At 50.1% G+C, this 24,471-nt stretch overlaps 1 protein-coding gene across 1 annotated transcript in view; it reads right to left on the reverse strand.

Moving 5' to 3' along the window:
• Positions 1-24,471, reverse strand: part of LOC111158747 (insulin like growth factor 2 receptor) — a 96,327-nt gene that overhangs the window by 49,748 nt on the left and 22,108 nt on the right. Inside the window, exons 3-10 of the mRNA XM_022520990.1 lie at positions 17,776-17,897; positions 16,098-16,196; positions 11,166-11,298; positions 8,615-8,744; positions 7,228-7,333; positions 4,200-4,362; positions 3,849-4,023; positions 2,919-3,022 (exon numbers count right to left, since the gene is read on the reverse strand). Of these exons, the coding sequence (XP_022376698.1) occupies positions 2,919-3,022; positions 3,849-4,023; positions 4,200-4,362; positions 7,228-7,333; positions 8,615-8,744; positions 11,166-11,298; positions 16,098-16,196; positions 17,776-17,897 (1,032 nt within the window). The remainder of the gene's footprint in view (positions 1-2,918; positions 3,023-3,848; positions 4,024-4,199; positions 4,363-7,227; positions 7,334-8,614; positions 8,745-11,165; positions 11,299-16,097; positions 16,197-17,775; positions 17,898-24,471) is intronic.

Genomic DNA, 24,471 nt, shown 5'->3' on the forward strand with positions numbered 1-24,471 from the left:
CCAATATATCACTCATCCAAAAAAAAAAACCCGATTTCATATCCTTCCCTGACAAGATCCCCAATAGTAAGTATCACATTACAGAGAACTAGATGTTGGCTGCCAAACAAAGGGCTGTGTGTATGTGCACACACACGGGCTTGAAGAATGAATGCATGCACCTCTGGGCCTTAAAAACACTTAAGCCCTAGAATCGTGAACATATATAATTCTAGAACATCCAAGTTAAAACTATAAACCACATCATATTACGTAACCAATTAACACCCATTCACATTAAAAAAATTACATTATTACATTTATCCAAATAAACAAAATCCACCAAGGGATTTTTCTCTAAGAACTCTAAATTTAAGTTTGGACGAAATAATAATGCAGTAACTTTAACAGGACATAGTTTGCTCCAAAGTCTGAAGTTGAATCACAGAGCTGGAAGGAGTCGTAAATATTTTATGACCCAACTCCAGCGTGAGAGCAGGCTCAAAACCTCTCACAAAACCTCTAGCATCTCCCTGTCCGGTCTTCTTGCCACCATCCTAACTCAAATAGCCTAGGAAGACACTAAGTTTCCGCATGAGGACATTTCTGTGAACCCTGTCGGGCCGGCGAGAGGCCGAGGTCACGAGAAGGAGTGGACATGGGGTGGGATGTTCTGATCCATCGGTGCTGACGTAAAGTTTATATGAAGCCAATGTGCCAAAATACTAGCAACTGTTGAATAAAGAGTGGTGAGCATATAGACCTTCACTGTAACGTTCTACACGCATGTTTGAAAACCGTTAGCAGTAAAGATAAAAGAGGGAAAGATGGCCATCAGCGCTTTCTTCAGCCTCAGCATGTTCCACACAAGTTCTGAGCGCTGGCGCCTCATCCCAGCCGTCCCAGACTATGTACCCTTCTCAATATCCTCCTCACCTGCTGGGATCTATTTAGATCATTATTCTATCTACCCAGCATGCTCAAATGAGATAAGTGCGCGCGCAAAGATCTCAGCCAAGTCATTTATAAAAAGCCCAGAAAAGAACGGGGCCAAAAGGGGTAAAGACAAGGTCGGAGGGAAACTTGAACCACAGGAGTCAGCCAACAGCGAAGCAGCTCTGCCAGCAGGGGAGGGCGGGCGCCCAGGGGCCTGGTGGCCTGGGGACACAGCATGAGGAGCAGGGCACACTTCCCAGGCCTGGGGACACAGTGGAAGCGAGGGACTTCAGAGGCAGTCCCCTAAAAGCCTGAAGAGGTGAGGAGGACGGAAGAAGGACGGGGAGTCTGGGGAGGGCAGCAGGGCATTCAAACCACACGCGAGAAGTGCCCAAACCAGTCATTATCCTCCACCTCAAGCCCTGGGGACTCCACACTGATTTCTACAGAAAACCCAACTCCTCCGCAGAACTTACATGCTTCTCACCCTCCATTCGAGGGTCATCTTTAGCCACGTTCAGAATCCGAAGCTCTGACCTAGTCACACCTGCCCACATACAGGCCTCTGCATGAGCCACTCCCTCTGCCACAGAGACCAGTCCCCACAGCCACCCGACCTCCACACCTGGCTTACTGTGACCCGGCCCACGGAGTTCACCGAGCAGCTCCTCCTCTTTCCCTGACAGCCCCGACCAGCTTCGCTGCCCACACCCCAAACCGCTGACTCGCTGCCTCCCTCCCGACAGGGTCCTGGCTGCCGTACCCGCCCGCAGCCCTGGTCTGGCCGGCATGACCCGCACTCCAGGCTCCGTGCCGTCTCTCCCTCCATGCTTTGGGTCTGAGCGCCCGGAAAGTGCGCAGCCTTAACGGTATCCTGGGGCCTCACGGGGTCTAAGCAGACGGATAAGAACAAAACGTATACTGAACAAATCCACTTGAACGTGGATGTTACCAAAGCAGGTTCCTGGGTGAGACGGGAGTGCGTGCTCCGGGAACACAAGCAGAGGTGGGGTGGGGGGCACAGGAGTGAAGGGCACTTTGATTTAAAGCCTCCCCATCTGCTCTACTCCAAGCTCCCTCCTTGCCTGTCACCGAGGCAATGTACTAGAGCCTGATGCGGATCACAGCCTCCCTGGCCCCCTTCACCGTCACCGACACGAGCCTCCAGCACAGTTTACATCGTGTGCAGCTGCCCCTCCCCAAGCTCCTGCTGAATCGCACAGGAACCAGCCTCATCACAACTGGCCCTCGGTGGGGTCACGGGGTCTCTGGAGCCTCTGTGGCGGTACAGCCCACCACAAGCAGGCCGGCTCCAGTACAAGCTCCGAGCAGAGGCCCAGCCTGCCTGTGCGTGCCTGGGGTCCCAGCCTGGAGGACGACCAGTGTGACAGTCCTCTGATAACTATGGGACCACGTCACCTCCCTGCAGATGTAGCCTGTGCCCGAGAGCATCACGATACAGACTACAGCACAGCTTTCTGAAATGCTAGCACCACTGTGACCTCAAGAAAGCCCATCCTCAGTGCTCAGAAAAACCAAACGCTCCACTCAAACTTGCCCTGTGACCTCTTGTGATCCCCCACACCCCGCCTCTACCACAGGGTCACTCATCTGCAGAAAGGGTCGTCTTGAGACTTCCTTCAGAAAAGAAGAGCTCTTTAGTGACCGCCCCTCGAGGGTGGGGAGCAAACCCACCCTGCTGACCGGCACACGCTCTGGTGCGAGCCAGAATTCGAAAAAGAAACGCTTTCCCAGCAAGCCCAGGGCTGGGCCCCTTCCCAAAACAAACAGAGAGCAGAGGAAAATGGAAACAGGATGTGTGTGTCATGGGTGGGATGGGGTAGAAGGGGCACTCCTACCCACTCCAACAGAGCAACCTAGTCTGGGGACCAGAGGGGGCCACATCCGAAGCAGAACGTCTGCCTGGTCTGTCTGCACGTGGCTCCCGAGGACACACATGCTCCCGTCACGGCAACGGGCGAGGACGTGTCGCCAGCGCTCACCTGCCGTCTTGTTGCACTCGAAGTTTATGACACTCATCCGCTGGAAGCCGGAGCTGCACTTGTCTCCTCCAGAATAGATCAGGGTGAGGTCCCCATCGGAGTACCTGGATGTTTGCGACACAGACACAGGGGTTGGGGGAACCAAGAAAGAAGCTCGAATCGTTACACGTCTCCACATGAAGCCTTCTGCATACCATCCGCCGTCAGCACTGACATAAGACAGCAAGCTCTCTGGCCAGCTGGGGGAAAGCGTCTAAAGGAAATGAGTTCCAAATGTACGGGCTTGTCGTCCTCCAGCTTCAAAGCAATAGCCGGCAGGAGGAAAGCACTGAAGGTTTTGCTCTGAGCATGAAAACTCTTCCACTCGTTCTGGATTCTGTACAAGATAAATAAGGCCGGAGAAACACACAGTGTGTCTAGCAACCGCCATAAACGCGCTCTCGCCTGAGCGACCCTGGACAGCACTCATCGGCCCAGAGCTACGTTCTCATAACACTTTTGTGAAGATGACTACCAAATTACGGGTCACAGGGATTGTACTGAATGCGTTTTCTTAGTTGTTTCAAACTTTGATGTAATGTTAACGGCATTTCAGATTCTCAAACTGCCAGAGAAAAATCAGAATTCCTCAGAAAAATGTATTTTAAAATACAAAGGCCGAGTCAACTCTTGACCTAATGAAATACCTTTCCTACAGTGTGATTCCTCAGACAAAACAGAGGATCAAGTGAACCGTTTTCACAGAAACGGTCTTATTGGAAAGCCAGGATCGGTGACAAATGGCAACTCGCCTACGTCAGACAGGAAGGAATGCCGGATTAACGGACCTGCCGGTTACTTTATGGAAAATGGACGGAGGAAGGAGACAAGGGGAGTCAGTTACGTTTCACAAAAACAGAAACAATGCACTTGAAATTACTGTTTACACACCGGAGGGTTTGATTCTGGTATTTTCCGGCTACTTTGATTTGAGAGGGTTCAGCCTTCTTCACTTGGCAAACGGCCGCTTCTTTCTTACTACAGAACGGTACTTCGACTTCTCCACAGACATTCAAATAAAACATATATTCCTTCCCATCTGAAGTGTAGTAAGAGGAGGACGGACCTAAAGAAAGGGGAACCGATGAGGAGAGGCTCTGTTACGTCCCCAGGTGCTAGAGGGTCAGGGCATAACCTCGGGCACACCCGAACCCCTCTTGGAAACACCCACCCAGGGACAGAGGCGAAGTGGGCCCCTTTGCACACGTTCGCCTTCACGCTTCCTTTCGAAGCACCCCTCACCTCTGTCCTGTCGCAGTGGCTGGAGGTCAACAGTGATGTCATGCTGCTCGCTGCTCAGAGAGCAGGTTTTACTCTCCAGATAATCTCTGTGGCACGCGTACTCAGTGATCCACTCGATTTCGTAGCGGCAATTAGACTCTGCTGTGAGCTTGGGAATGGTGCCCTATCAGGAACGGTTTGAAAGGAGCAAAAGTAATGTTTTTAAATGCAGATTTTCCATGCCTCTGAAAAGCTCAAAGGTACGCTGTTGGGTTTTTATGTTCTTCCGTTCCTGTTTCAGACCGAGAACTGCCTCAACTCAGTTCCATCACGGGCATATAAACACCCTGCTGACGTGCACCCGTTCCTGTCTCTTTCAAAGGAGTCACACTCGAGGGCCACCCAGGGAGCCCAGCCTGGACTCGACGTCACCTGACAGCCACAGCCTCCGCGTGCAGCCATGACTCATGAAGGCACGCGGCCTGTTCCCTCCTTTCTACTGGAGCAGAAGGGAACGGGCCAGACGAACCCACAAGTTGAGCAGAAACCACCGTGCGTGTGTCTGGGGAGATGGTCCGTAACTCCTTTGCTCCGGTTGTCAAAGGGGCCTCGGGCACACCTCACTGGTCCTTGAATCTGCTCCTGCACTGGGGGAAGCCAGGGCATGACCCGCCACAAACCCCAATTCTGCCAGAGACCAGCTTTTACAAACATGAGCCCAGATGCTCGTGTTTGGTGTGAACAGGGAAGGACGTGTTCCCTGCTGACCAGAGTGCAGTGTAGCCCTTTGAACCATCCTTGGGAGAACGGCCTCACTGGTCTTAGTACCAGGAATAGCCTCGCCACCTCCGGAAACACCCCAGAGCCAATGCTGCCTGCGCCGGCCACGTGCCATGTGCAAGACAAGGCATCAGGGCTACACACATGGGCTACAACTTAGTAAGACACAGAGCTTCAAGTCCAGTTCTGTCCGACCCAAAATCAAGGCTTTAACTACTTGGCTTGGGGACACCGGACATCTGGGGACGGGTGCTAATTCCCGAGTGGTGAAGCCAGGCACTCAAGGCCCCCAGTGCGAGACGTGCTCATCAAGGAGGAAAAGGCAACTCCGTGGAGACAGAAAGTCAACTAGCAGCTGTCAGAGCAGGGGTGCGGAGGGAGGGACAGCGGAGGGAGGGACGGCGCCCGAGCAGAGGGTTTCTTCTGGCCGATGGAAACGCTCTCACGTTAGGATCATGCCACTGGTTGCACAATTCGGTTATATGCTAATGACCACTTTGTTGTACTTTGAAACAGGAGAATGTTACAGTGTGTAAATTCAATAAAGCTTTTTTAAGAAGATCTATACGACAAGGTGAACATTTACTAAAATTCCAGCTCCTAAGGGCATTCCATGAGCCTGGTAAACACTTAAAGAAACCCTCAAGTGTTCAGGTGTCGTATGTCACCCAGATCTGTCCGGCGAATGGTTAAGCTGGAAATGGAACCTCTCGCTCCATGAATAACAAAGCAGCCTCCTTTCCTAACACCACCAACTGCCCTGTATCCCACGGAGAAGAAAGGGGAGAGACTCCCAATTCCCCCCACTGTGGTGGAATGAACCGCTTCTCCTCATACGAGCAGGAAGGGGCTGCACAAAGACCCCGGCCAGCTGAGAACGTCTGTCTCGTCGGGCACGAAGAACTTCACCCCACATCCGCAGGCGCAGACGGACCGTGTCCGCAAACGTCCCTAACATTCACCTTCAGAACTCATGTCGTCTGTGGGCCAGTCAGGTCTTTACTGAGCGGACGCCACGTGGCCCTGCAAGTCTGCGGACACGAAGTGGAAAGCTGGCCTGGCCTACGCTTTTGTCTCCACATCCCCCACACACAAAACGGGCCAGCGCGGGCCAGCTGCCAGCACAAAACCAGACCAAATTCCATGTTTGTTTGTGGGGAGGGGGAGCTCGCTTCCCTCGCCAAAGAATTCAACTCCTCCTCCTTCGTTCTATTAAGAGGAGACAGAAATAAATGAGAGGAAAGCCCTGCCCTTCCTCCCGGGGGCTATCTCCCTTCCATCAGCACCCCACACCTGCTAGAACACTGGAACAGCAACGGACACGTGCAACGCGGCCGGGCACGGGCCCAAGGACAGCAAGACCCTGGCCCTACCCTCAAGGAGTTTACAAGTGTGCTGTAACTGAGCGAACAGCCAGAGGACAGGGTCAGGGACCCGTCTGCGAGTATGAGAGGAGGGGATGAAACGCTTCACGGCAAGACCCTCAAACAACAACCTTCCTTCCGGCCAGGACTCTCCCACCTGAGAAGCCCCCGAACTCCGGCCACTGGCCTACAGAAGCTCGGCCAGGCCTGCACACCATGTGCTCTGCTCACTTCTTACTACGTTTCTATAAACCAATTAGCGATTTTCACCTTGCTTATTCTAACAAATACTAGCTAGGAAGTCACAGGTTTAAGATTATATATGTGGTTTTTCAAATGTTCATTCAGATCAGCATTACTATATAAATTTTCAAAATCTTTCCATGAATCCCTTAAAATCATCTCACACAAACCAGAACAAAAGGCCATTCTCGGGGCGCCTGGGTGGCTCAGTGGGTTAAGCCTCTGCCTTCAGCTCAGGTCATGATCTCAGGGTCCTGGGGTCGAGCCCCACATCGGGCTCTCTGCTCAGTGGGGAGCCTGCTTCCCCCTCTCTCTCTGTCTGCCTCTCTGCCTACTTGTGATCTCTGTCTGTCAAATAAATTTTTTAAAAAAGGCCATCCTCCACAGACACGCAATACCACAGGCATCAACACACACGGGGCCCCTCCGGGTTGGGAAGGAGAAACAAGCACCAGCCTGCTGTCCCCCTGGGACCCTCACACAGGCAGGAGTTCCCCGCCCCCCCTCCGAAGCATGTCTTCCTGGAATTCCACCGCCGTGGCTATCTCTGGCTCCCCCTCTCCGGCCCCAGACCCAGTGCCCCACACCAGCCCCAGATGCGCTCACCTAGACAGCCCACATGAGCACGCTGCCAGGAAGTCCTCCGCGGACGAGCCACTCACCTCTCTGCGCTCTGACGGGCAGACAAACGTGATGGTCACCGCCGGGCTGTGACCGTTGCAGAAGTCCAGCTCCCCGGCCCCTTCTTTCACGTAACTCAGGACAAGCCTGGATGATACACGTTGAGAAAAGAGTGTTATGGAAGTATGAATTCCATTCACATCGATGTGTTGTCCTGAGCGTTCATCCCGCTCACTCGTTTGGGGGCCAAGGGTAGCAGAAGGAACACTAAACTATAAAGGAAGCCACAGTACGAAATACCTTCAATTTCCATTTTTAAAAAGCTGATTTCAAGTAAACTTCAACGAGTGCTATTTTCTTTTTAAAAATAAATAAAGTGACCAATGTGTAAATTTAAATACTAAGAAAAGCTACTCGAGTAAGACAAACGAGAAAACACTATAAACAACCGAAGAAAACAAAATAAACACAGCGGAGCAGGCCGAGCGCGTTTCTGTCCACGAGGCTGCACGACCGCTTCTTCTCTAAACAATAACTTTGTAAGTGGAAGCCAAGATCTTTCTCTCTCTAACCTGAAGCCAGCCAAGCGCCCCGGCCGCCGTGACCTCCCACAGCCAGGAAGAGCCCGAGCTGCCCGAGTGCGCGGGGGGTCTCCCGGCAGGACGCGCCTGCCGCTCCTGGTGCGTCGGCCACAGACCCGCCGAAAATAGATGGCCTTCCTCTTCTCTGAAGACTAGCTCGAGCTCTCAGTGCCCACGCTTTGCAAAGTCCCCTCTCCCCTGTGAGGAGTCACCCACTTGTCACTCAGGACAGCGTAATGGGCTGAATCATGTCCCCCTACAATTCATACTCTGCAGCCCTAATCTCCAGGACCTCAGCATGTGACTGGGTTCGAAGACAAGGCTTATACAGAAGAGAGGAAATAAAAATGCAGCCATGGGAGCATGGGGGGTGGGGACGTGGAGCTAACCAGATAGGACTGGAGTCCTTATCAGGAGAGACCAGGACACAGACACACAGACCAACAGACCCCGTGAGGACAGAGGGAGAAGGCAGCCATCTACGAGGCAAGGAGAGAGGCCTCCGAAGAAACCAGCCCTCCCACCACCTTGGACTCCTAGCCTCCAGAACGGAGAGGAAATAAGTTTCTTCTGCGGAAGCCAGCCTACGGCCCCTCGTTACAGCAGCCCTGGCAAACTAACACAGACACACATATAGAAACCTCCCAAACATTTTTAAATTTAGGTTATGCTCCAGAGTCTTCTGTGGACCAAAGCACTGGCCTGATACACCACCAGTTCTGTGCTAGAACAAGCCACAGCAAGGAGTCCACCAAGGCCCCAGGATCTACGGCATGATCCAAGACACGGTGGCATCAGACAGGCCAGACAAGCATCTGCAGGAACTCACGCACCAGTGCTGACCCACCTGTCCTTGTTCACCAGCTTCAGTCCCTCCTTGGGTTGGCCAACGTCGAAGGCCTGGTCCCCTCTCACCAGGCAGGCAGCCGTGCCGGCGGGACAGCCACGCAGCTGCGGACTGGGGTCCCGCAGCGAGTCTGTAAGACATCCCATGTGACGCTGTCAGACTGTACCTCAGTCTAAAAGTTCTGAAAGTCCTCAAAGTAACACAAGTTAGTAGAAATTTGGAAACCAGAAACAAGTCAGGCTTAAGAGAGATTCTGGGCGCACCGGGGACCTCTCCAGACGCAGGAAGTGCATGTGTCCTGCCCTGCAGGGCCACTGGGAAGCAGAGGCAAGAGACTCAGTCTGCTCCTGGCAGGAAGAGGTGATGAGAAACAGGGACCGTCACATACCTTGTACTCAAGGAACGTACATACTGCCCCCACCTTCCTAAAGACACACTAACTTGAGCATTATCCCCTTGTCCAAGCTACAAGCAAACTAGAAAACGCAGGCACTCCGTGGACTGGTGGGAAGATGAGAAGGTTCATGGAAGGAACCTACATACAGCTCTGGGACCAGGCCTTAAAAACATCCCTTGCCGTCCCTGTGATTTTGCTCTAATGGCACAACTATCCAATGCCAGGTGCATTCCCGAAGGTCTGGGGGAGGATTAAAGAACATCTAGATGTGCCCAGAACAACAGCCAGACGTCAGACAATCCGTGACTCTGCTTGTACACAGTCACAGGCTGACTCGCATCCCTGGCCTGTGACCGGTACCGTACCTGACCGCAGCTCCATCCAGGGCTGGGACTCAGGGCCTCTCGCACATGATATGGCCTCAAAACATATGTCCCTCACAAAGGAGTAACTATGGCCCAGCCTTCTCAGTCGGGGCGCGGGGGCGGGGGGGGGGGTGCCCTATCTTCTCCAGTCTGGCAGGAGGCCATACTAGCTGATGAAAAGGAAAGGGTATCAAGGCCGTACAGCACTACTCCACCAGGGGCTGGTCTGAGTCCACATCGAGTACCAGTTGTGCCTCTTCTCCCCATGGCATTAGCAGATCCCTTGGTTTACTGAAGGCCAAAGAGGAGGCAAGATCCCCAAGTGTGCAGAGAGGACACACAGAGCCAGCCCACAACTGCTCGTGAGGGTCTCAGGGTCACTATCAACATGGTTTGTGGCCCCAGGCAACTTCCTGGGGAGGGAGAAGGTCCGGACAGAAACTGGTAAATCCACTTTTCTTAACTTTTAAATTTACAAAATTACTGTGAGTCAAAGTCACTGAAGTTCAACCCAAACTGCCAATAATCAGGAAGAAAAAAACTTTTATAAGAAAAATTGCCACCGAATTCAGAAAATCCTCGAAATGGTAAAAGACCAGAAATCTAAATGTTTTCTAAGCTAAAATAAATTCAATAATCTGCAAGACTCTTCAGCTTTATAATCAAATTTGAGCTACAGACCCATTTAAGACACAGGCTTTGTTTGTCTGCCTTTTTCCAAAAGCACATTAAAAGCTGTCCTTGGAGAACAAAAGAATGATGTAAAAACCCTGACACACAAAAAACCTAAAATTATCACTGGTCACTTTTAGTGAAACACGTATGTGGTATACTCACATTTAAAACAACAGGTTTTTTTTTCCCTAAACATAGAAATAATCAAAATGGTACATAATGTATTTGTACAACTCACCGTAAACTCAAATACCTACCACTCAGCCACACCGTCCCCTACTGAGTTTATTCTTAATAATTTTTTCCCAAACTTTTCTAAGGCCAAAGTCCCACGTACAGTGTGAGAAACAGGAACATGAAGATAACACTAGAACTGATCTTTTCATTTGCTAATTTACTCGTGACAGAACTGCTGCTGGCATAGCAGAAAGACAAGTCTTGGTCTAGGGGACTAACACCTCCCTGAAAAACACACAAAGCTAGGTTCTAGAAAGCGCGGACAAAACAAAGCCTTAGTCAAACTTAACGTCCTATTTAGATAAAGACCATGTACAGCCTTCAGTTAATTTAGCAAAGACACCCAAGCTTCCCACACCACTTCTGGCACCTAAGAAGAAAGCCAAGCCAAAGCTGGCTTAGGACAAAATATGCATCACAACCCAGTTCCCAAGGTCACTTGACCATCCCTCTCTCCCTGTCGCCCAGCCTGCAACTCCAAGCCCACAGACGTAGGTACGCCCAGCTGGCCAGAGGCTGTCCTCCCCAGGCCCCCCACAGGAAGGCTGACTCACCCTGCTGCAGCTGGTCTGGGGCCTCCAGCACACCCACCCCATTCATTCTCCCACCATCTCGCTGGAAGTCAGTTACCCGAGAATCCTGGACTCAAAATGTCTGGCAGAGAGAATCCACTGAGATGAACCAACAGTCTGGATAAAACCTGTATTGGAACCAAAACTTACTGGGGGCGCAGGGGGGCTTATGCACAGAGAACATCTTCCTGCCTCCTTAGAGGGCTGACTCCGTGACACGGATATCCAACTAGGAATAATGGTAGAAGGGCAAAGACAGAGAAGTCTTCTAAGACATCCCTCACCACCACCACCCCCAAACCCACCTATGTCTCTACAAACATTGATGAACAGCGAAGTGTCTGGGTCAGAGTCGTCCACCAAGTAACCCCCGCTAATCTTGATCAGAGGATTTAAGTCATGCTTCTTGAGCTCTCCATCAAATGCATAGCACGGCACCTAGAAGAGAGGAAGAGAAAAGGTGAATCCTGGACACCGCCTTCTTGGGGTACCAGCTCAGCAGAGCATCTGACCAATGTCACGGGACACTGGTCCCTACCGCTTACAGTCTATCACGCTGTAGGGTCCCCCGGAGACAAAAGAAACAAAGCAAAGGTCAGCAAGTGCTTCAGATGCTCTGCATTTAGCACCATGTTTTTCCCTCCTGACTCCCCCATCTCCATCAGCATGCTATGGTATCTGCCAGCTTACAGATGACCTCTCTGCCCCTACCCTGCCCTCAGCCCTCATCCTGGAGCTCTGCAATTCACAATGAAATTACCTGATTGGTCCATCCTCATCCACTCCCCTTCCTCCCCTTCCACTCGGCCTGAACATGGGATGGGAGGTTGCTCTCACCACCCTGCCAAAACCACTCCCACCCAGTCACCACCGACTGCCTGCTGTAGACATGATGTGCTTTCTCAGCCTTGAGTGTCATTGGCCCTTCCCTACTGCCTGACTGCCATTCTTCCCTTTGCTCCCTAGCCCCCCAGAGGCTCCTGGTTTCCCTCCACCTGCTGGATGCTCCTTCTCAGCCTCCTGGGAACATTCTTCATCTTCCTTCTATCTCTTAACGCAGAGGTACTCCACACCTGACTTCTCTGGTCACTTCCCTGTCTACACTCTTTCCCCTGGTCACCTCCTGCCCAACTCCAGACATCCTAGCAACACACAGCAGATCTTTCATCAGCAGACTCTGGAGACAGAATGCTTAAGTCCAAGCTCTGGTTGCTGATACTTAGGACAACTGTGAGCCAGTCTAACCTCTGTGCCTCCGTTTCCCCATGCGTCAACGGGAAATAACGACAGTCATTAGCTCGGAGGGCTGCTGTAAGGACAGAATGAGTTAATGTATGTAAAGTTCTTGGTACAGTTCCTGTCAAGCCCATATTAAGTGTTACTTGTTACTGTGACCTCCCATTATCACTTAGATACCCAAAAGCATCTCAAATTTAACATTTAAAAATGAGCACTAGGTGTTAATATGCCACTGATGAATCATTAAATTCTACCCCTGAAACTAATAATACATTTTACATTAACTAAGTTAAATAAAAAAACAAGAGATTCTACCCCTGAAACTAATAATACCTTATGTTAACTAAATTGAATAAAAAAGAAAAAATTCTATCCCTTAAACTAAGAATATACTATATTTTAACTAAGTTGAATAAAAAATAAAAAATTTAAAAAATAAAAAATAAAGTTAAAAAAAAAAAGGGAAGAAATGATTCTATTTCTCCCCCAAACCTGCTCTTACTCCAGCGTTCTCTATCTCAGCATTCAGCCAGCTGCTCAAGCTGAAACCTTAAGATCATCCCAGACCCCGACATTCAACATCCAAAACCATCAGCAAGTCCTGTCAGTTCTGCCTTCAAACTGAATCCCTGATCAACACGTGGTCCCTGACCTCAGCTTTACAATGGTGCAAAGGTGATACGCATTCAGTCTCTTAGACGGAGCCCCCCCCCCACCCCCACCCCAGTCTCAGGCAGGTAGATCTGTATAACAGAAGTTAACCGCTTACTGTTCAGCTAACAAGTTTTCTTGGAAAGATGATCAAACTTGCAGGACTGCTCTGACCCACTAACCATTTTCCCCAGTGCAGTTCTCAGAGATTTCAGGGCTCGTATGGAATGAGTCAAGGGCAGCTCCTCACAGCCTCAGGGAACACATGAACTCCTTTCAATGGGACCCCTAAAGCAAACTCTCCCCGTGTCCACGGGGGATCAGTGGTCCCGCCAACGACTGAGGGGGCTAGAGGGGTGGGGTGGGAGGGGTGTGCTGGCACACGAAGCCAGCAAGGTCAGAAGGCCAGACGCCAAGCCTCACACTGGACCCTGCAGAAAAGCAACCAAAACCAAAAGTATTCCTGTGGACTGTGACAAGACTCCAGTAAGAGGAACCAGAACGTCCAGCATCCTGCAAATGGAAAGCCTGTCATCCTCCAGCAAGGCAACGCGGAGACAGTAACTCCAGCAGGGAGCGACCCGGCCTGTGGCAGGGGAGGGAACCTGCAGACAAGGAGCAACTCCCTAGCTAACAAGCTGAAGGCGTCTGAGAGCAGGGAACAAGCCAGCAGCCAGCGCGGAGGAGAGCCGGGGCCACGTCTGAAAGAGCTTGTAGTTCTCCACCAGCTCAGCTTCACCCAAAGACTTGAGAGATTCCAGTAAGCGAGGTCTGCAGACGCCTGGCTCAGGGCAGTTTCAGCAACTTCTGGCCGGCTCTCTCCTCCAGGAAGGACTAGAAGACACGCCTCACACAGCACCCCACAGAATTGGAGCGTGCATCGGAAAAACAGTCAAGGCTCCTGGGGAAAGTCCTCCCCACTTCCTGCTCCACGGAGCAAAGCAATGGAGACATTCATAAGAGCAGGAATGTAGCCGCGGGGGAAGGAGGTCGTTGGCCAGCCTCTCACACCACACAGTGAATCAACCTTGTTAGCGCCAGACGTATATGAACTGCACTCGTGGAGCTCTGCTAAGAACACAATCACCCCAGGCCCGAGTTCTCTGCACTCCTCAGAGTGCGATGGGAAGGGGATGTACATCCAAACTATTTTAAAGAAATTACTATCTTAAAAAAGCCCTACCAGAATCCACTCAACAAGCATTAGACCGTCTGCAACTACCATGAGCTTTGCCCCCCCAACTGTTTTAACTCCGACAAAGCCACTGACAACCGAAACGAGATACAGAAATCAAGACTCCAGTGACATGAACCACATCTGGATTGGTTTTGGGTTTTTTGCGTTGTTTTTTTTTTGTTTGTTTTTTGTTTTGCATAAAATATTTACTACAGTTTTTGAAACAATACCATCTCCTGTAAGGTATAAAGCTGTAATCAAACCCACTGAAGACAGAGAAGAGGAAACCGGCTCCACCAGGAGTTGCCACAGCAAGGCCCGGCCTCTCAGGAGCCACCATGCGCCTCTGCCCATTCCGCCTCCGTTGACCTGTACCGGAGGCACAGCAAACCCAGGCCATGAGCAAGGACCTGCCCTCCATACCCTCCCTCTATGGGCTCTCTAAGAGCAAGAAGCCTTTCAAAATTTAGTGAAATTCCTGCTTCTTGGCCCACGACAGGCCCTCCACAAATGAAAACTGAATGAATAAGGCCCGGGCTGCCAACCAGACCTAAGACAGGATCACTGAGGACACACTGCACACTTCTCGTCCATCTGTAGATCGGCTTCTAAGAGAAATTAAATGTCACTGTTTGGAGAAAAAACACGGACTATACTCCTCCCCTCATACATCAAAAACTGATTTAGAGCAAACCCTCCCCACCCCACCCCCATTACTTTCCTATAAAGGGCATCAAAGTAAATAGCTTAGGCTCTGAGTCACACAGGTCTCTCTTGTTCTTCTTTGCTTTTTTCACAATCCTGTACAAATGTAAAAACTGTTCTTCGTTCTGGCGCTGTGCAAACACGGGCCAGGGCCAGGCTTTGGCCCAGGGGCTGTAGTCTATGACTTCTGACCTCCAATGCAAAGAAAATAGAAAACAAGAAGCATTTATGTATTTATTTTGCAAAGTAATTTTTCACCAGGTATAAGAGTTCAAAAAAGCCAGGGAAGACAACAGTCAAAACAGGATAAAACGGGTCTCGCTGCTGAGCTAGAGATCCAGAGCCCAGGAGGACATCTGTGGGACCCGGAGAGGTCTGAGGCCCCACAGGAGAGCAGGAGGCAGTGTCTCTCTGTGGCTCTCACATGCTTTTCCTGCCACTAACTGTACATAGGCACACAGGGTAACCAAAGCATTAAAATTCAAGGTTTAAATCTGACACTGTCACATCAAGGTCAGTGTTGTTGTATTAGGCCTTCAGTCTTTCCACACTTGAGACTTCTTTCTCACTCGGTGTCCCTCATGCTCTCTTCCAGGAGGCAACATTCTGCCTCTTGCAGTTCCGTATCTGATCATTTATTATTTACAGCTTCATGTGGCTTTATTTCTTTAAAAACAAACTCCTCTCTTTCTGCCCTTCTTGAATGACACTGTATTGGGCCATCAGTGAAAATAACTGATTGCTCCCATCTTCCGATCCTAGATCCTAAGAGAGTCTTTGAACTCAAATCCTTCAGAACATAAAACTTAATGGGGAGACATGAGAATAATCAACCCGTGAAGCCTGTCGCCTCAGGAAGCACAGAAAACCACCTCCAGACCTGCAGGGGGAGGAGGGGAGACGTGGCAGGGGGAAGGGCCACACAGCAAGCCAACTTTAGGCTCTGGGCTCGGGGAGAGGACACTGCAGGAATCACCAAGGACGACTTGACCAAACACCAGAGAAAGAGTGGAAGGAACGACAGTAGCCATCCAGTCTCTGACGGACACCAGCAAAGAACCGACTGGCTAGGGCCACCTGGCCTGAACTCACAGCATCCAGGAGGCATCCCAAGGCTGGGCGCGGGGAGAGAGAGTGTCTAATCTAAACACAAGCTCATCCCTGGCAGTCACTGAGCTGCACGGCACCAGAAACCAAGAACTAACTAACTAACTAACTAAACTGAGATGGTAGACGGTGAGCCAGTCTACTTCTAATCATATCCTAAGATATTTTAAATGCCCTGTCCTAAAAATAAAAACCACCCAGCATCATTTTAACAATTAAATCACGTGGTACCTCTACTCAAATGGAATTTGAAAGCTAAAAAAGATTTTACCCCAAAAGGTTTGTGCCAGTGTTTCAAATCTTAAAGGTCCCAGAATGTCCTCAGTAGTAAGCACCTGACCTTGAGTCCCCTTGTTACCTCTTTATTAGCTTTAAATGTCTCTTTCTTGCAGGCAGCAGTAGTCCTCCACTCGAAGTAATGCACACAATCTGTTGCAGTTACAAATTCAGGAGTTCCCTATTTTTAAAAATAAGTAAAAATAAGTTACCATACTGCATATTGTAAGGGGTTTTTTTCCTCCCCCCTTAAAGTTAGAAACAGTAAAGGCTAATGAAAATTTTTAAAGCAGCAAGGAGGGGGAGGAAGGAGGACACAACTGTTTTAGTTAATCAAGGTCATCAAGAAGTTCCCAAACCCAGAAATTATGAGACAAAAGCTTCGTGAAATCATGCTGGAATTTTGGTATAACTGGTCCAAAACTGTTCTACTGCCCCAACTATGCAAGCACAGTAACTCCTGGGATGTAGTCCTCAGAGCCCTTCCACTCTCAGACTCCAAATGTTCTCTTAACCAAATGCCAACAAAATCAAAGCCAGAAAATGTGACCTCATACTTCCTGTAAGCTGAGGACGGAGGCCCATCTGGACCCGACCGAGTTCACACACCAGCCTCACTTTAGACACCCCCACACTCAAGGGCAGCCCCTCCACACAGACTGCAACCAGGGTCGACTCCAAAATGGTCAACCACAGCACTGCTGGGTGATACGTGACACCAAATTCACTTCTACACTCCCATGTGCAAATCTAGGGAGTTCTTCGCAATTCTGGTTCTCGTGTGATGAACACAGGACTCCTGAAGGAAATCAGTTAAAATTAAAGCAGCAGCTAGCCTATTCTGTAACACAGACCTCCATATTTCATACCACTGCAAAGAGATCTTTTTTCTAAGGTTCCAACATAGACAAGAGTGCATCTGACAGGCTGGTCCCAAATTAACAATGTTAAGTTCTATTTTTAAAGTTCTTCAGAGGAGACATTATGGGCCTAAAGATGCAACAATCACAGCACCAAATTCTAAAACAATACTTTAAGGTAATCTGGCAGCCCACATGAGCTTCCTCAACCTTATTTTTCTAAACACTTGGGTTCTTACTCTGATTAGAGAACAGTCGTAGGATCTCTATATAAATTGCTTCTCCTAAAAGCTAGCAATTATTACTGGAAGGTCCTTTCTATATACCAGAGATTAAAACCAACAACTCAATGCAATATGCAAGAGTAAGAACAAACATCAGGCTTTAAATGATGATGTCCCCTTGCAATGCCGGTAACACTCAAAAAAGGTGTGATTGATGGCCATTACCTCCTGGCCAAGACTTCTCCTAGACAGATGCTGGTCTTCCCAATTTAACATAAATGAGGAAACAAAAACAGTTTAAAAAAAAATAATAAAGGCATTGCCCTAAAACTACCAAGATAAAATGCTAGGTAAAGAAGTCTTAGAAAGAAAAAAATGTATGCCTACAGCATAAATACTCAACAGTGTTTTGAGTTTAAACACACTAATCACCTTGAATTGTAGTTTTATACAGGATGTAGGTCAAGTTTCACTTAAAAGTTGTAACTTACGGCTACGGTTTGTTTACATATTGGTTCTTAATGGTGATGGTGTTTTGGTTGGTGGTTTGATGGCTCTGTTTGTGTTTTTAATTTTGCTCACTTATTCTTCCCAGAAAAACACTATAGCAAGAATGCCTAATGGGCAAACATTTTTAACAAACGGAACATTATAAAGTGACTCTGGGTGGACTCACCAAGGTTTTCCCACATAAGAAGGTAATGCTACTCTGGATTCTGTGATTTGGGCTTTGCTTGCAGCTCTCTGTTGTGTTGAATTCCAGAAGAGATCTGGTTGCAGTTTTTGAAGAAGAATCACCTATTTGGAAAGGAAAGGACATGAACAAACTATAAAACATTTATAACCATAAAGTTATTTCCAAGCATAAGCAAATTAAAAGTGGTACTATAATTCATCTGAAGGCTCATAAACTTACAAACTGTCCCTTCCCCAGAATTTTCCATCTGAAGAATGGCATTTCCATCCACCAAGCTACTGGTCAAGCCCCAAACACGTTAGAGTCTTATCTTTCTCTTATCTACCACATTCAATAAATCAGAAAGTTCTAATGGTTTTGCCTCCATCTCAAATCCACCTACATCTCACCACCTCTACTACCGCTGCTACTAAAACCACTACCATCTCTCACCTATACTCTGGCAATAGTGTAAGACTAGTCCCCTTGCCTCCACTCTTGTCCCTCACCATTCCCCCTTTCCCCATCTACCTCGACCAGTGTGATCTTAGAAAACATAAATCAGAATATATAACTCAACTGCTCAAGTTCTTCAATAATTTCCCATCATACCTGTTATAAAATAAAAATTCTTTAGAATGGCCCACAAGTAGGGTGATTACATCTCAGTTTGCCAGGTCTGTCACTGCAATAATCTGGAATAAAACATCTCTACCATACCAATATGGTAATAAATTGGTATAGGAACAGATAAACTCACAAGCAGATTAGAACAGAGAGCGCAGAGAGATACGTACAAATCAAACCTTGATGTAAGACAGAATAACAGATCAATGGGCAAAGAAGAGACTATTCAATAAAGGGAACTAAACAAAATGAGAATCCACATATGAAAGAAGATAAAAACTGGATCCCTGCCTACCACTGTATACAAAAATCAACTCTAAAATAAAGACATAAACATCAAACTTCAGAACTTTTAGTATAAAATATAGTTATCTTTTAGATCCTTATGTAGAAAGGTATTTAAGACTCAAAGCATTAACTCTGAAATATTAATATATTTGACTTAAGTTTAAAAGTTTACTTTCATCAAAATATAGCTTAATGAAAACAAACTACTTATAAACTGGAAGATAGACAAAGCTGGCAAAGAAGTGGCATCGAGAATATATATTCTCACACACAGGAAAAGAATAAAAAACTTTTCTTTTATAATCCTAGAAAGTGAAACAAAATAACCTCTAACTGAAAGAACACACAAAAGGAAGAGATGGGGGAAAACCCACACCTAGTCATGTCTTGGTAAATTTTAATATTAAAGGCAAAGAGAAAATTTTAAGGCTTCTAGAGAAAGAACACGTCACATGCACTAGATAACCCAATATAAAATGGATGGGATCAATCAAAAGGAAGAAAAATATGTCAGTAAGTATATGAAGAGAAATGTTCAACACCACTGGTAACCAAGGAATTACATACTGAAACCACATGGCATACCAATCACAACCATTCAAAAAGTTAAATACCAAGTGTTGGAGGAGAGTGGTCTAGCTCTCCTTTGTTGCTTCAGCATGGTATTAGGTCCTAAAATTGAACATTCATGTACCCCATGAGCTACGTATTGAACTCTTAGGTATCTACACAACAGAAAACAATGCACGTGAAACACGTGAAACATGAGCAAAAACCTGGAAACAACCGAAATGCCCATCAGTAGAACAGTGGATAACTTACCTTTGGGAGAGCCACACAATATTTATGTAAAAGTTGGCTGGAACAAACTACAGTGAAAGATAACGAGTTGGTTGATCTTTAGCAACATAATATTGTTGTTACCACTTTAAGTCCCGGAAAATCACACATAGTATGATACACACTTTCTAGAAAGATAAAAATATCTCTCTCTCACATACACACACATGCAGAGACTCCTGAGAAAGAGATAAGATACAGCAAGAGAAAGAAACAAAGAAAGGGAAGAAAATTTTAAATACAGGTTAATTATTACTCCCACTGAAGGGAGACAGGAAGATGGAGAAAACACGTAGACAGTGATTATTCTCAGGTTACTAGATTTTGTTAGTAATCACATTATTAATTAGTAGTCACATTATCCAAAACAACTAATTAAAGAACAAGAAAAGGGTGCCTGGGTGGCTCAGTTGATTAAGCAACTGCCTTCGGGTCGGGTCATGATCCTTGAGTCACAGGATCCAGTCCTGCATCAGGCTCCCTGCTCAGCAGGGAGTCTGCTTCTCCCTCTGACCCTCCCGCCCTCTCCTCCTCGTGTTCGTGTTCTTTCTCTCTCTCAAATAAATAAATAACCTTAATTTAAAAAAACAAAAAATAGAAGGTTAGTCCACAGATCAGTTATGACTGTATCATGAACTCGGGATTATAACTGGTCCAATCCGATACAAATACCTGAGATCTTCTTTCAAAAAAGAAATAAAGGAGGAAGAAAAGGGGAAGGATCAAAATTAAGATGCCAGTGGAGAGGGGGTAATGGGTTCCAGAGCTGCCCCCACAGCACCAGTCTCACAGTCCATTGGTTCTTTCTCCCGACTGCCCGCCTGCCTTTTGTGCAAAGGTCTGCCTGAATCGCTCTCTCCCCTAAAACTCCCGAGATCTTCCCGAAAATCCTTCTTCTCTGCCGAGAGCACAGAATCCCTGCTGTCTCCGGGACCAAGGACAGCGCCCCACAGACAGCACCCGTAGCCCCGCCCATGGTAGGCGTGTCTAGCACCGCGAGACAGGGCGGGGCTTCGACGCGCCCCTGCAGTGCTGCGCTCCAGGAGACACGGAGGGCGGGCGAGGACTGCAGCAAGCTGCACAAGCCGCGGCCAGAAGGGGGCGCTCACAGGCCACGGTCCCCCCCACCTTAAAGACCCTCCCCCACGCCTCCCGTCCCCCCACACAGCAGCCCCTTCCGGCCCTGTGCCCAGAGCTCCTGGGGGCTCCTCGTAACAGCTGGGCCCGCCCTGAAAAGGAAACGCAGAGGGTCCTGGCCTCGGGCTGGGAGGGATCCAGCCAACCTTTGCCGCCGCGGCACGGGGCACCGGCATCCCTAAGCGCCAGGCCCCCATCAGCATCGCACCCGCCTGTCCATCTCGCCTTCTTCCTCTGCCCGCTCCGCCCGGTGGCCGGCACCGGCTGCCAACCGGGGCACTCGGGGAGAGGCCGCAGCGAACCGCGGCAGACAACCGCGGCAACCGGCCAGCCTGGCCGTCCTCCCCGGACGAGAGCCGGGTGAGGACTGCGGGGCCGCGGCCAGCACGCCAGGCCCACGGCCAGCTCCCGAGGACGGCGCCAAATGGGCTGGGCCGCGCTCGCCGGGCCCGCCAGACCGCGCCGGGTCCTCCAGACCGCGCGCCGGGCCCGCCAGACCACGCTCTCCAGGCCGGGTCCGCCAGACCAGACCGCACTGGCGGGGCCCCACCAGACCAGACCGCGCAGGGTCCTCCAGGCCGCGCTCTCCAGGCCGGGTCCTCCAGACCAGGCTGCGCGCGCCAGGCCCGCCAGACCGCGGTCTCCAGGCCGGGCCCGCCAGACCAGGCCGCGCTCGCCCAGGCCCGCCAGGCCGCGCCGGGTCCTCCAGACCGCGCTCTCCAGGCCGGGTCCGCCAGACCGCGCTGGGTCCGCCAGACCGCGCGCTGGGCCCGCCAGACCGCGCGCTGGGTCCTCCAGACCGCGCGCTGGGCCCGCCGGACCGCGCCAGGCCCGTCAGACCGCACGCGCCAGGTCCTCCAGACCGCGCTCTCCAAGCCGGGTCCGCCAGACCAGGCCGCGCTCGCTGGGCCCGCCAGACCAGGCCGCGCTCGCCGGGCCCGCCAGATCGCGCCGGGTCCTCCGGACCGCGCCGGGCCGCGCGCGCCAGGTCCTCCAGACCACGGTCTCCAGGCCGGGTCCTCCAAACCAGGCCACGCGCGCCAGGCCCACCAGACGGCGCTCTCCAAGCCGGGTCCGCCAGACCAGGCCGCGCTCTCCAGGCCAGGCCGCGCCGGGTCCTACAGACCCTGCGTACCAGGCCCGCCAGGCCACGCTCACCAGGGCCCGCCAGACCGCGCCGGGTCCTCCAGACCGCGCTCTCCAGGCCAGGTCCGCCAGACCAGGCCGAGCTCGCCAGGGCCCACCAGACCAGACAGCGCTGGCGAGGCCCCACCAGACTAGACCGCGCCGGGTCCTCCAGGCCGCGCTCTCCCGGCCGGGTCCTCCAGACCAGGCTGCGCGCGCCAGGCCCGCCAGGCCCTCCAGGCCCGCCAGACCACGGTCTCCAGGCCGGGCCCGCCAGACCAGGCCGCGCTCGCCTGGGCCCGCCAGACCAAACCGCGCTTGCCGGGCCCGCCAGGTCGTGGCGAGTCTGCCAGACCTCGGTCTCCAGGCCAGGTCCGCCAGACCGCGCCGGGACCGCCAGACTACGCGCTGGGTCCGCCAGACAGCGCTCTCCAGGCCGGGCCCTCCAGGCCGCGCTCGCCCGGGCCCGCCAGACCAGGCCGCACTCACCCGGACCCGCCAGACCAGGCCACGCTCTACAGGCCAGGCCGCGCCCGGTCCTCCCGACCCTGCGCGCCAGGGGGCCCGCCAGGCCGCGCTCGCCCGTACCCGCCAGACCAGGCCACGCTCCACAGGCCAGGCCACGCCGGGTCCTGCAGACCCTGCGCGCCAGGCCCACCAGGCCGCGCTCGCCCGTACCCGCCAGACCAGGCCACGCTCTACAAGCCAGGCCGCGCCGGGTCCTGCAGACCCTACGCGTGAGGCCGCGCTCACCCGAGCCCGCCAGACCAGGCCGAGCTCCAGGCCTACCAGGCCTTGCCTGCAACCCTCGCCGTCCCCGGCCGAGCCCAGCCGAGCTCGCAACTCGGCCTCGCTGAGGCCGCAAGCCCTGGCGATCCCGACTTCGCAGGCGGCCGCAGGGCCCACCGCGCGGCCACCCGGCCTCCCCAACACACCGCTTAAAGCCTGTCAGGCAGGCAGACAGCCCTCCCCGTGCTAGTCACCAATGTGCTCCGGCAAGGCTTCCCCAGTTACCCACTTTCCTTTCCCTTCTTTATTGTGCCGTGTCCTTCAACGTGTACTATTCACATGTTCTTTCACCAAATGAAGAAAGAATCCTCTCTACCCAATTTTCCGCCCCCCCCAGCTGCTGCCTCATTTTTCTGCTCCTCTTTATATCAAAACTCTTTAAGAGATTTCTATTCTTGCTACCACCAATTACCCTCCCCGTTCAGATACTCCCCCTTGTCCCCTGCACTGGCTGTTCCCCGAGCCACCTGACTCACTCCTTCAGCTCTAAGTCTTTGCTTAAATGTCACTTTCTCAGTGATACTTACTCCCATTTAATATTCTTGAACACACACTCCTGAGACCTCCAGCACCCCTGACTCTCCTTCCTTTTCTTTTTTACAGCACTCATCACGTTCTAGCGCACCACCTAGCCACTGCTTGTTTGTCTAGCCCCTACTCCATTGGTATGTAAGCTCCCCAAGAAAAGGGACTTTTGTCTGTTCTAGTGACTGATTCATTCAAGTATTTGTTATAAATAAATAAATGGATATTCAGTGTTGGCTGTTTCAAAATATAATTTATACATATCTCTTTTAAGATATGACTTAATCAAGTAAATCAGAATAAAATATGTTACAATTTACCAAACCAGCCCCATACAGCTAGGTTGTGCCAGCATATCTGCCACAGTTACCAATGCTACAAAAAAAAAAAAAAAAAAAATTCTTGTACCAAAATCTATGTACAGAGCTAATTTCTCTACTGGTAGAATTTACAAAAGTAGGTAATGGGAATATAGGCCTTAAAATTCAACAGCTATTGTCGGACTATCAGGAGAGGCCATAAATAAGACAAAAACATGAGTTATATCTAAAACTGAACCAGAGTATCATCTTAAATAGCCAAAAGGATTATACAGTTTTAAGAAAATGAAAGAATACAGGGCTTAAGAGGAAAAGAGATTTTTACATCTTAAGAGTCAGAGATGCAGAATTCAATCCAGCAATCAACCTGGATGGCTGCTCCAGAGTTCTCTGAGTGCACACAAAATATGAACAATACAAATGTCATCTGAAGTAAGGGGCCAGCCTCCTTAGAGTAAATGAAGGCACCTGATGCAACAACCACAACGGGATCCCCTGTGTCCTGCCCAGGTCATCAACAAGAAGCCGGTCAGAATCCCAGGCTTTGGCGGTAAGTAAACAACAATTAACATTCTTTCCTGGTGGGTATGTTACACCTCAGTTCTGTGGGCTGGTAACAGGCTTCCTGAAGTAGATGTATAGCTTCTAACCCTCAGAAAGATTGATTAAATTAAGACCAAAGAATTAACATTTGGGATGGCACGAGAAATGTGACTGTATTCCATATTTTTTCATACTGGCAAAGTTCAGTGTCATGTCTCCAATCGATCCACAGCTTATAACTGACCAACTGACTGAGACTTGTGACACAGTATTAGAACATCTAAGAGAATTTCAGACTAATTGTATTTACAAATTTAAACTACTGAGTTTATAATTATTAGTACTAAAGTTCTAATTATCAGATCAGACACATTAGTACTTTAAAAGGAAATCAAATAGGTAAAATGCAAAAATGTAGAAATTTTAAATTGGGGCAAAGACAATTCAACAAGGTTGCAAATGCTGTTCACGGGTCCCATAAAAATGACTGCTAAACTCTGCC

Source organism: Enhydra lutris, unplaced genomic scaffold, assembly GCF_002288905.1.
Source record: "Enhydra lutris kenyoni isolate GAN:26980312 unplaced genomic scaffold, ASM228890v2 scaffoldscaffold62, whole genome shotgun sequence".
In the NCBI taxonomy this organism is placed as follows: Eukaryota; Metazoa; Chordata; class Mammalia; order Carnivora; family Mustelidae; genus Enhydra; species Enhydra lutris.